A 13258-nucleotide genomic window follows, 5' to 3' on the forward strand; every position below is an offset into this window, starting at 1 on the left:
TAGCGCATTAATTTAATACACAATGCCTTCATGCACTGTTATAAACCTCAAATGAACAAAAAAGTGCAACAGAAGTGCAACTAGGGCTAAAAACCAATTGAAATAAGGCAGACTTGAATTACAGGCCTATATGTTTTTAAATTTAAACAAGTCAAACTGGTCATGCTCAGAAAGTCTTATTTGAACTCTATGAAATATGAAATAAAAGGCAGACTTATCTTGAATTACATGCCTATATGTTTTTAAACAAGTTAATAATAATAATAATAATAATAATAATAATAATAATAATAATAATAATAATAATAATAATAAAACAAGTTAACCTGTAGCCTGTACTACAAAGCAAGATTAGTGGTTTAGCGAGGTAACTTCAGGTTTAACCCTGGTTTAGCCGTACTACAAAGCAAGTTAACTTCTAATCACCATGGCAACTCATGCTGCAAAGCTAACCTGGTCCCGACCAGGTTAGCTTCAGAGGATAAGATCAAAATCCATGACAGACCCATATAATCGGCTCTCTGGAGTCACTCACCATTCATATAAGATCGCCATATGAAAAATAGATTGCAGTCAACTGAGAATAGAACAAGAAAAACATTTGTGGCTCTGTAGGCTACATAATTAAATTAAGCCTACTTACCACTTTATGTCTTAACAGCTCAACGATGCGTGGAGAAATATGATCACTATTAATCACGCAGCGCATATCATACACAGAGCCTCAAATGGAGTGAGGGTGATATGCTCCTACATGCCAGAAAAGCCTATAGCCTACATATAATATAGATATGGGATAAATATGGGATAGCCCCAATAGGCTACTAAATATGCAGGCTACTCTTGCATGTTTCAGCTGGAATTGTGTCCTGTAGGCTGTATTCCAATATATGAGCAAAAATAGGCTAGTTTTTATCAATGAAAACTATGCCCGCATCGTCTCAATTCAGTTCAGCAGTTTTCTCTTTTATATTAGGCATCAGCATTATCATTATTTTATATATTAATTATTCGATCAGTGCAACCACACACATGAGTGATAGAGATCATTATTCATTGAGCATGCGTTTCTAAATCTATGGTCTAAATAGGTTTACAGATTGTGGAAATTTATAGGCTGAGATTACACATTTAGGGGACAGAAATCGCTGATCAAAGTAAATCAAATGACTGATGTGAATACAAGCGGCAGCTTTAGCAGTCCTTCAGCAGATTATATCCAACGCGGATTTTCATTCTGACATAGGTTACATTAAATATCCGCTAAAACTCTGATCACGCACTGCGCTTTCATTGAATGAGGAAATGGGTGTGGAAATGGGTGTGGGCGTGGATCAACTCAGCTGTTCATAATGTGATTGGCTAGCGCACCTCTTTCGCGTGGACGCGCGCCTGTGCACGAGCGAAAAACGTGCGCGTGCACAGGCAGATCCCAGATAAAGCCAGCTTCAGTTATCGAGTAGAAAACCAGCGTCGTAGTATCGTTAAACTAGATAGCTTTGATCCTGTTCAGTCAAACCAGATCAAAGTGACAGATCGCGGGTCTGTTAAGATAGCTTCGTAGTACAGGCTACTGGTCATGCTAATCCAGTTTCAGTAGTCTGAATTTAACTAATATGAAATAAAAAGGAATCACAGGCAGGCTATATGCTTTTTAGTTAAACTGGTCATAACTTTTAATTAAACTGGGGCCATGCTAATCCAGTTTCAATCATCTGAATTTAACTAAAATTAAATATGAAATGAAAAGGCAGACTTCTCTTGAATTACAGGCAGAGCATATGCTTCAGCTTGTTAAACAAGTAAAACTGGTCAGTCTAATCCAGTTTCAATAATCTGAATTTAACTCAAATGAAATGTGAAAAAAAAAAAAAAAAATTGGCCAATGTCCGCGACCCAATCAAAACGGCCCCGCGACCCACCTTTGGGTCACGACCCACCAGTTGAGAAATGCTGCTCTAGAGCCACATGCGGCTCCTTTATGGATAATTGTGGCTCTTTTAATTCCTAATTAAAATAAATAATTAAAAATCTTTAAAAAAAAGGGGGGGGGAGGGGGGGACGTTTTTGGATTGTGGCTCTTTCAAAGATTTTTTTTTGTCAATGTGGCTCCTGAGTAGGGCAAGGTTGCGTGCCACTGTGCTATGGCTTAGCAGCTAAGAAGTGCTCGCTATTTTTCTACTACGTGTAGTAACTACACGCACAGAGAAGAGAAGGGTATCTATCTCTTCGTCTTACTATCGTGAAGATTGCAAATAGGCGACTCTCTCAAAATGTTGCTATGTTCCTTAAATTAATAGTTGGCTCGGTCTGGCAGTTTTGTGTAGGAGTGAGTGTTATCATGAAGCACTGGAGCCAATGATATTACAGGGACACATGCATGATTTTGGTGTCTATATTCACATATGTTGACTGAGGACAAATCTCCACAAAAATATGGATACCTCAGAATTTGGGCTTTGTTCATTTGGAAGGAATGGAGTACAGAGGAATGGTATGTGGAGATAGTTCAGTTCTGTTTAAAGGTCCCAATTCGTGCAGCTGTAACCTCTTAAAAACGTGTGTCTCTGGTCCATAAAACATGATTCTGGATTAATCTGTCGAAAATATAGCAACCCCATTTGTTGTGACGGAGTTCTCACTTCCTCATCTCGTCGCTTCCCAAGAATGGCCTGTTTCTATAATATATTCAGAACTAACAGTTCCCATTGGCCGCTGAGGGAGAGCCCGCCCCAGGCTCCCAGCGGCCAATCAGATTAGCGTCTGTGGACCAGCACGCTAGGTTGCGAGTTATCGTTAACTTAACGGTACTACGCTAAAGAGGACATCTCAAAATGCCTAGACTTACCGAATGCACCTTTGCAGTTGCTGGATCACGTACAGTTGGCGTCGCTCCAGCTAGAAGTGTTAATTTTGTGGCTATAGACTAAATGGTGCAGGTAGCTTGTGTGAGAGAGACCCGCGCAGTATGCAGGAGGAAGCTAGTGACGTCCCAATTCCCCTCTGGGCAAACGAAGCGTTTGAGGGTGTGGCTTGGAGGAGAGTGCAGGGGGACGCTGGATAGGGACAAATCCAACTGTGGCAGTTCTGAGCGTGTGACCACTCATTACAGGGAGGGCTGACAGCAGTATATATGCATTTACAAGTAAAAACAGCTTTTGCACGGAATGGGACCTTTAAAGGAAGAAAGGACCGGGATGAAGATTTGAACCATGACCTTCTTGCTGTGAGGCGACAGTGCTAACCACTGAGCCACCGTGCCACTGGAAGATATTCTCTTCTCGGGTTACAGGGATGTTTCTAGAAACTAAAAAGTGAGCGATACCCTCCCATCTTCTTCTCCCTCCGCTGCATTAATACTTAAAGCACCCTCAGCTGCCAGAGGGCCAGGAAAAGGGTGAAGAGTTGCCAGCAGTATTGGACTTGTGTGATGCTGAGCAGAGGGATAAGCCAGCAAAATGGCAACAACTGCACCTCTTGTTCATTTGCTACAGTGCAGCCCAGGAGTTTGTCTTTCTTTCTGTTGTTGCTGCATTGGTATGTGGTTGGGAAGCAGAAGCAGTCCTCTGTACCCATACATTTCCACACAGAGAAACTGTGTCAATGTAGCAATAAAATGAAACTTGAGCCAACATCTATCGTTCATATCTGCTACCTTCATCTTTTGGTTAAATCAGGAATTAGAAAAATATCTTCAATATATATTTCGAAGCGGTTCCCAAAGCTGTTTATTTATTTATTTTAGGCTGCTTACTGATGTATTCCTTGTTGTCATTGTCAGGCTTCTCTCTCACCGAGGTCCAAAAGAAACAGGCCATGCTGAACGCCTGCAAAAGCCATCCTGCTGGCAAACCCAAAGGTACGGACAACATTGCTGATTGCTTAAAGAGTCAAATAAACCCAAAGGTACGGACAACATTGCTTAAAGAGTCAAATAAACCCAAAGGTACGGACAGCATTGCTTAAAGAGTCAAATATACCCAAAGATATGGACAGCATTGCTTAAAGAGTCAAATATACCCAAAGGTACGGCCACCAATGGTTAAAGAGTCAAATAACCCAAAGATACAGACAGCATTGCTTAAAGAGTCAAATATACCTAAAGGTATGGACAGCATTGCTTAAAGTGTAACTTACCCCCAAAACACTTTTTTCAGGTTTTAACCAATATATATGACTTTGGGGGTGGTGTGTGAAGAATTCTGGTCAAAATGTCCACATTCGAGACCAAACTGAACCCCAGGGGGTGTTTTTTTTTTTACTGTTACCATTGTACCATTTTCAGCAGCATAAGTTCCCTCTATGGGTTCAAACCTGCTTTTTTTGTGCCCTCAAATGAATGGGAGATTTGGTACATCGTGACGTCACGGTGGGGTTAGCACGCGCCCCACTCATGTGAAAAATTGTTTTTTTCCTCATTGATTATTACTGTAGTTCACACGGCGCAAGCCCTTTAAGAGCAATGCATCCATGGGTAATGCCTACTGTGGCTAATATTAGCCGCTAGTTAGTTATGTTACATGGCAGTAAAACGCCACTGAATGACCAAATTGATATAACTTTTAACCATTTCGAGTAACACTGTTTCCATAAGGATCACCAGCGTTAGTTTGTTGTTTATAACGTGACTATATTCACAACGTTTTCTATGATATCTATCTCGGATACACTGAGAATACTGGGAGGCGGGGCATAGCGTCTCTGTCGATGATTTGATTTGACAGTTCTGGGCACTGGCGTTGGCGTTGGCCAATCCTGGCGTGTTCCACCCCCAAATCGATTGTGTTCTGTGTTCTGGCGCAAAGCGAGTGGGTTTCAGGACGAAACAGTCTCGAGCCATTATCGTTATCTTTAGAGCAATATTCCTGGAATGCAAGTTTAACTAAACAATCAAATGAAGACATTACGGGTTGTTTTATTTTGTATGTTACGTACTTATTGGCCAAGATATGTTAGTTTATGGGGGAGGAATTCTGCCAGCTAAAGAAGGCAGTATAGGCGGCCATCTTGCCTGCAAAGTTTTCAAATCAAGTAGAATACCGTTTTGCAAGAAATCTGGGGGGGTCAGTCCCCCTTTTAAGAGTCAAATAACCCAAAGATACGGACGGCATTGCTTAAAGAGTCAAATAAACCCAAAGCTATGGACGGCATTGCTTAAAGAGCAGGGCTCGACATTATGGATGCCCGGTTCCCCCGGGCAACCCAAAAAAAAAAGGGCAACCATTTCTTGGCCTTTGGTTGCCACAGTGGCAACCACGTTTTAACATGCAAAAAAATATGTACAGCAGCAAACAGCAAAATATACACCAAATAAATATGTTTTAATACTTGTTGTGAGTGACATATATGTGACATTTTATTGCTGTTACAATCGGAACGATGTTACTAATTACCAGTCGGAACCTACGTGATGCATGCTGCACGTGCGGGTGTTTAACGAGTACTGACTCGGACAGGTGGCTGCTCGCACACAATCACAACGGCTGCAAGACGCACCATGAAGATGTCAAAAGCAGATCAAGTCTGGCTGCATGGGTCCAAGCCCCGACTAAAGGTCTCATTATGCTTCCCGCATCGGCGAGGACCGCGAGTCTCCGCACGGAAAAGTGAGTCAAGAGTGAGTCAAGCCCCTCCGCAAGGCTCCTGTGCGGACGGTTTTCGCCTGGCCGTGCACACCCCAAATTTTGTAACTACGCGGACGCGGCTGGGCGGACAAAGTGGAGTTTTCAAGACTCGCGCTCACTTCCGCGAGCAGAAACCTGCACAGTGTATAAAAGCTCCACACGTTTCCTCGTCAAGATTCCGTGTCTCTCATTTGCGTGCGACAGTCCATAATTCCAGCTTAACGCTATACTGCAAAGCATGTAGCCTACAACAAGCCTACAACATACCAGGACATCCTTCAAAAACGTTTTACCACTGCGTATATGTTTTGAGAAATGAGGAATGCTTTACATCCCTGCCTCGTCTACCTATCTGCCTGTCAGACTGTCACATACGGGGTGAGAGAGAGGGAGTGCAGCGGTGGGCCAAGGCCGCTTCTGGGCCTTTTGGGGCCCTATGCAACATCTTAGAGTGGGGGCCCCAAACCACTGTCATCATAGTATCCCTGAATGAACATGAGGAGGCATAGGCTAATTCATTATCAATAATGCTTTTAATTAATAAATTAAGCACAATATGAACAATAACTGTTAAAAAAAAATATGAAAATGAAAGTTCACAAATATTAGTTAAACAAATCCTTTCAGTGCAAATGCATTATAAAAACAAAAAATAAGATTTGTTTAGAAAACGAAATTACACAAATGTATTATTGTTATTATTATTATTATTATTATTATTATTATTATTATTATTATTATTATTATTATCATTATTACTACTACACCCGGTGCGCGCACTGAATAGGCCTATTATACTATATACTATAGACTATTATACTTACTTTTCTGTCACATCGTCATTATTAAGCCGGCTTATGACTGCATAATATCTTAATTACTCAAAATATAAGGCGACTAAAAATGGCAACCATATTTTTATTCGGGCAACCAAAAGCTCTTGCCAGGTTGCCCCTCCGGCAACCACTTTTAGAAGTTAACGTCGAGCCCTGAAAAGTCAAATAAACCCAAAGGTACGGACGGCATTGCTTAAAGGTCCCATTCCGTGCAAAAGCTGTTTTTACTTGTAAATGCATATATACTGCTGTCATCCCTCCCTGTAATGAGTGGTCACAACCTCAGAACTGCCAGAGTTGGATTTGTCCCTATCCAGCTTCCCCCTGCAGTCTCCTTCAAGCCACGCCCCTTACACTCTGTTCCCCCAGACGGGTTAATGTTACGTCACGCGGGTCCTTAAGCATACTGCGCGCGGTCTCTCTCACACAAGCTACCTGCACCATTTTGTCTATAGCCACAAAATTAACACTTCTAGCTGGAGCGACGCCAACTGTACGTGATCCAGCAACTGCGGAGGTGCATTCGGGAAGTCTAGGCATTTTGAGATGTCCTCTTTAGCGTAGCAACCGTTAAGTTAGCGATAGTTCGTTGCTAACGTTAGTTGTGGACACAACCTAGCGTGCTGGTCCACGGACGCTAATCTGATTGGCCGCTGGGAGCCTGGGGCGGGCTCTCCCTCAGCGGCCAATGGGAACTGTTAGTTCTGAATATATTATAGAAACAGACCATTCTTGGGAAGTGACGAGATGAGGAAGTGACAACTCCGTCAGAACGAACGGGGTTGCTATATTTTCGACAAATTAATCCAGAATCATGTTTTATGGACCAGAGACACATTTTTAAGAGGTTACAGCTGCACGAATTGGGACCTTTAAAAAGTCAAATAAACCCAAAGTAGGGACAGCATTGCTTAAAGAGTCAAATAAAAGCGTCTCAGAAGCAGTGTGTCATGGAAGCGTAGAGCAGGAGCCTTGCCATTCACACCACAACACTTTTTTGCTCCACACCTCGCCCTGCTTTGCCCAGTGCCAGTCACAACTTGTACTGACTTCATGCCTGGCTGCTCGCGTACTGCTTAAGGCCGTTTCACACAGATGCGGTGCGGAATCTGGAGGCGGAATGCGGTGCGGGAATCCATGCGAATTTTCCGCATTGCAACCTATACACACAGGTCTGGTGCGAAGTATCTGCATTCCCACATTCAATTTATGTCAACAAAAAAACAGAGAGAATAGAAAATGGAGTCAAGCAGTAGCAGCGGACCCCAAATTTGATGCTAAACTGCTAGTTATCATTTGGATGCAAGTGGCTAACGTTAGCTCCATCCATTTACAACAGTGGTTTACAACTTTAGCAACTAAATTACGTTACATACCATCTTCTCTGAATCCCAGCTGCTGGGTGATCTGAAGCCATATTGTTCTTGATTTCGTTGTTGAGGAAGTTAGTTGTCGCGGTGTTTGTCATACAAAATTGGATGTTGAGAAACCAAATTGATGAGCCGGGTTCCCCCATTTTAGCAGCAAGCTACCTGGCAAGCTAGCTACAATACTAGAGGTATGACATCACCTGTAAACAAAGGATTTCATTGGCCAAATGTATTTTTCCCGAGGCGGAAATCCACAGACGTCGACGTCTGTCTGGAAAAAACCCCTCAACAAACACAACTCGGTGTGCAAGCTTCAATTACAACTGATTAAAACTTCTTTTGCGAATCTCCGTGCAGATTATTCGCACGGAGATCTGCATTGGTGTGAAATGGCCTTTAACATGTAATAACAGCACAGTTGAGAAGTGTTCACACATTCAAGTCTCTCTTTCCTTTTAATTGTCTGTGAGCTTCTGTGACGCCTGCTAGTTCTCATCTATAAAACAACACACACTGGCCCAATGTCATGTTTGCCGGGCCGACTGATACCACACAGGCGGGCGGCTGTAGCTCAGGAGGTAGAGCGGGTTGTCCACTAATCGCTTTGGATGAAGGAGGTCGGTGGTTCGATTCCCGCCTCCTCCAGTCTGCATGTCGAAGTGTCCTTGGGCAAGATACTGAACCCCAAATTGCTCCCAATGGTGTGCCAGCACCCTGCGTGGTAGCCTGCCGCCATCGGTGTATGAATGGGCGAATGTACCTACTGATTGTAAAGTGCTTTGGATAAAAGCGCTATATAAATGCAGGCCATTTACCATTTACACAATACAACAACACACAAACACACACACACGACAGACTGAGCACCATGGCAACCATCAGCAGGCCTGACACAAAACACACACAAACACACAGCCCTTCAAAATAAAAGCCCAGAACCTTCCAAATAAAAGACCCAAACCTTCAAAATATAACTTTCAAAATAAAGCCCAAAACCTTCCAAATAAATGCCTCAAACTTTCAAATAAAAGCACAGAACCTTCTAAATAAAAGCTCCAAACTTTCAAAATAAAATTCCCAAAACGTCAAAATAGAAGACCAGAATGTTAAAATAAAAGCCAAAAATAAAAACACAAAACACCCACAGACCTTCAAAATAAAAGCTCAAAACTCACACAGACCTTCAAAATAAAAGCCCATACATACCCTTCAAAATAAAAGCCCCAAACCTTCAGAATAAAAGCCCAAAACACACAGACCTTCAAAATAAAAGTACAGAATCTAAAAAACAAAAGACCCAAACCTTCAAAATAAAGCCCAACCCTTCCAAATAAAAGCCTGGAACTTTCAAAAGCCAACAACACATACTTTCAAAATAAAAGCCCAAAACACACATAGACCACCTTCAAATTAAAAGCTCAGTACCTTCATCAAATTAAAATCACAACCTTCAAAATAAAAGCCCAAAACACACACAGACATTCAAAATAAAAGCCCAAAACACACACAGACCTTACATGCACTGCACAACACAACACAACACAACACAACACAACACAACACAACACAACACAACAGGAGGCCCGGTTATTAGTGTATTTTGTACTGGACCAGAGGAATATAAAGAAAGGAACTCAAAAATTCTCCTCTGCTGTGAAACCAATGCATTTCGGCAGAATATGTCTTCGTCAGGGTATGGCCCACCAAAATAGATTTGAAGGCCACTAGCGGCTTAATAATCTAGTTAAAAAAAAATCGTAGCAGTAATTAACCTTGATCCGTGTCTCAAACTATGCTGTGTTGGGTCCTTGAATTTGAGGGAATTTGGCCTGGAAAGTGCTTGAAAAGTCCTTGCATTTGCTCGTTAATAAGGTGTGGGGACCCTTGGTAATACAAAATATCACTACCATAGAGAGCCAAAGTGGAACATCACTTCCTGCTTCAGCACTGTACCAGAGATTTTCATCTGCCATTTCTTTTTTAACACATTGACTGCCAGCCGTTTTTTTCTTGCTGTAGGTAGCTTCTGCCAAGCCGTTTTTTGAGGATTGTGGCTCATTTTACAAGAGCCGAGGATTCTTTTCTACTTGGAGTTTGTGAACATACAATATCTCAAAAGTACTAATAGAATGTGTACTTTCTCTGTCTAAAAGAGTTAGTTTGTAGAGTTAGTAGTTATGTAAGCATTAGCAGTTGAATACAGCATGGTTTTAGCGTCAGAAAAAATATTCAGAGATAAACGGCTTTTTGTGAAATTCGATAGAACAGTCACTTTAACCATTCATTTTTGGCTCTCTCTCTCTCTCTCTCCCTCCCCCTCTCGCTCTCTCTCTCTCTCTCTCTCCCTTCCTCTCGCTCTCCCTCCCTCTCTCTCTCTCTCTCTCTCTCTCTCCCTCCCTCTCGCTCTCCCTCCCTCTCTCTCTCTCTCCCTCCCTCTCGGGAGGGAGACGCACTAGGTTTAATCCTAGTGAGAGGGGGAGAGGGAGAGAGAGAGAGAGAGAGAGAGAGGGAGGGAGGGAGAGAGAGAGAGCGAGAGAGAGAGAGAGAGAGAGGGAGAGAGCGAGAGGGAGAGTTGCTTCAACTTCTTCCTCCGTGGGCGTTCTTCTTGGCTGCAGCGGCCGTCACAAGCTTGTCACCAGTCTCAGTGCTTTGCTGCTGTCCTGTGCCTGTGGCTGCGCGGCCGCTGTTTGAGGAAGTCGGGATGGACTCGCTCGCTTCATGGAGTTTTGGTTGAGAGAAGCTTTTGCGATTCTGGTCATATTTATGCTGCGTGTTTCAAAGTGTGTTCCACCTGTAATCTATTATGTAAATTTGCAATCCCGCATCGCCAGCAATCAGCGCGAAAACGAAAGCGTTTTCCCCCATCCATTTTCATGAGAATGGCTGGGGTGAGAATGGCGTGACAAGTTAAAAAAATGCTTGCCTTCCTCTAGTCAGGAGAGCACTGTTGCCACTTAGTGGGTCGGTGGAATGGGTTGTAAACGTTCGGTGGCTCCAATAATTATATAAGAGATGTAAAAGGGTTAGATGCACATCCCACGGTCAAAAAAAAAAAAATCATTTTTTTGACGACTCAACTCGTCGTTGGCAGTGAACAGCTGGATTGTGTTTGACGACTCAACTCGTTCTTGGCAATTAACGTGTTAATGCTTACAAAAATAGTTTTACTGGTTCAAACCAAATGGTACAGATATATTTAGAAACAGGAGAGATCGCATAACATTTCACTCGGACCAAAACGTAAAAAAATGTGGGTTTGAAGATTTTTTTTTTAATGTTTTTTTTATGTTTATTTTTTTGGCCCAATGAAATGTTCTATGGTCTCTCCTGATTATAGCATTAGCTGAACTGTTTGGTTTGACCCAGTAAAACTCTTTTTATAAGCATTTTACGAAATGTCTATGGGAAAATAAATGGCGGATAAAAATCTCTGGTACAGTGCTGAAGCAAGAAGTGACGTTCACTTTGCCTCTCTATAAGGTGGCCGGGGGTTCCACGCGACGCTCAACTGCACATGTGCGAACACGAAGCACTACAAATGAGTGCGCTGCAAACAGCATGCACTGTTTCTAGTATATTAAATAATAATAATAATTTCCTGATTGTTTGGTCTCCCCAGCGGTGACCAGGCCCTACTACGACTTCCTCCTGCGACAGAAGCACCCGTCCCTCCCCGCCGCTCTGCCCCAGCAGCAGGTCTTCATGCTGGCCGAGCCCAAGCGCAAGACCTCCACCTTCTGGCACAACATCGGCCGCCTGACGCCCTTCAAGAAGTAAAGGAGGTGGAGACAGAGGAGGCACTCTCGTGCTCGTGCCTGAATTGACCCTTTTTGATTCTGCCTCTCTTCTCCTCCCTACTCGTCATGTTGAACCTAATTGATATACTGATTTATTGTAAAGATCAAGATGATTACGGAGATGAGGAGGATATTATTTTTTTGAAAGCACTTTATCGGTTGGTTAACAATCAAACTTGAGAATGGTCTCGCCGCAGAGACGTTGGAGTGACGCTGGGAGAATGGACTATCGTACAGTATCCATTATTGTACTGTATACCTTACTACTACTACACCTTCAATCAAGCGCCGATTGGTACTAATACTACTACTGTATTGCTGCGAGTGACCGTGGGACTCACGACTGTGCCGCCTCTGTGAAAGACGTTGCCTGTCGACAAAAAAACTTGTTTTTTTGCTTTTGTTTTTTCTTCACTGTTTTTTCTTTTAAGATTTGACAAAATGCCAACTTGTTCACAGTGCCAGATTTTTTATTTTATTTGTTTGTTCCTGTGTCTGCTTAAATGGATAAAAAGGGGAGATACAATTTCCTGTGCTTTTTTCTCTGTGCAAATACAGTATATCTATCATTTCAGGTCAGTTTGTTTTTTTCATGATTTCCATACAAGGATTTCAGTTCTGTGGTTTTTCCGGTGCATTTGTGGTTTTTGTGCAAACAAGCGATAATGGCATCCAAGGCAAAAACCCCAAAACGACTCAAGTCATCACAGGTTTAGGTTGTGTTCTCTCTCTCCCAACAGCAACCCACACACATTCCTCCAGTCCCATACTCGATGTTTCCTTACACATCCTGTCCATGAAACTACCGTAAACTACGTTTCTTTTGTTTTCTTTCGTTGTTGTTTTTTAAGTGCCATTTAAAGTGTGTCTTGGATGACTTAACAATGACATGCATGGATGTGATGGGGAAAGAATACTGTGAAGAATATTTTTTTATATCTGAAGAACCCCTGACATATTTAACCCGATTCAGGAGCTGAGGTTGCATTGTGCTACTAGTACGAAAGCATTGAACACACGGACATTATTTTATCTACCTGTAGTTATTGTATCACCAGTAGTCCTCTGCTCTACTGTATGTATCTGGTCTCAAATCCTATCATTTCAGATCAATGCAGCCTTTATGTTCAAATGTTTTAGCTTATAAGGTTACGGAATATTAAAATTTCCCAAGCTGACAAATGTGGCCATCATATGGGGCGGTCATTATTTTTGTGTTATACTTTGAATGTGTTGCAATCTTCTGCCCATATCCCATATCAGGATATGAAATCCCATATCAGGATATGGGCATGCCGCATGCCACTCTAGCTCTGAGGCATGATTTGGAAAGAAATCCGTGACACAATTTCCAAAATGTTCTGTGTTCATTTTGGAAAAGCCTGAAATATTTTAAATGCCAAAATGCCACATTATGTGAGCTTGGAATTATAAGGTTCTATGTGGGTGGAAAGCAGTTCTGAGATATGGAGCATCACACATTTGTCTTTAAATATTTAACCCCAAAATGCTTTGTGGATAACTCAGTTTTAATAAAATAGTCTGATAGAACCTTATAATTCTTAAGTCACATTTCGAAGCCATTATAAAATAGCAGACAGTATGGCATATGTCTATTCATGAGGATAATG

The 13258-nt window shown here is 42.2% G+C and overlaps 1 protein-coding gene across 1 annotated transcript in view; it reads left to right on the forward strand.

Annotated features, from left to right (window-relative positions):
• The window catches only part of arhgef4 (Rho guanine nucleotide exchange factor (GEF) 4), a gene marked incomplete at its 5' end in the record, with an annotated part of 115865 nt that extends 103070 nt beyond the window's left edge, over positions 1-12795 (forward strand). Inside the window, 2 exons of the mRNA XM_083632095.1 lie at positions 3782-3859; positions 11450-12795. Of these exons, the coding sequence (XP_083488221.1) occupies positions 3782-3859; positions 11450-11607 (236 nt within the window). The 3' untranslated portion in view covers positions 11608-12795. The remainder of the gene's footprint in view (positions 1-3781; positions 3860-11449) is intronic.
• Between the last annotated feature and the right edge of the window lie 463 nt (positions 12796-13258).

This window comes from Poromitra crassiceps, assembly GCF_964638095.1.
Source record: "Poromitra crassiceps genome assembly, chromosome: 2".
Taxonomy (NCBI): Eukaryota; Metazoa; Chordata; class Actinopteri; order Beryciformes; family Melamphaidae; genus Poromitra; species Poromitra crassiceps.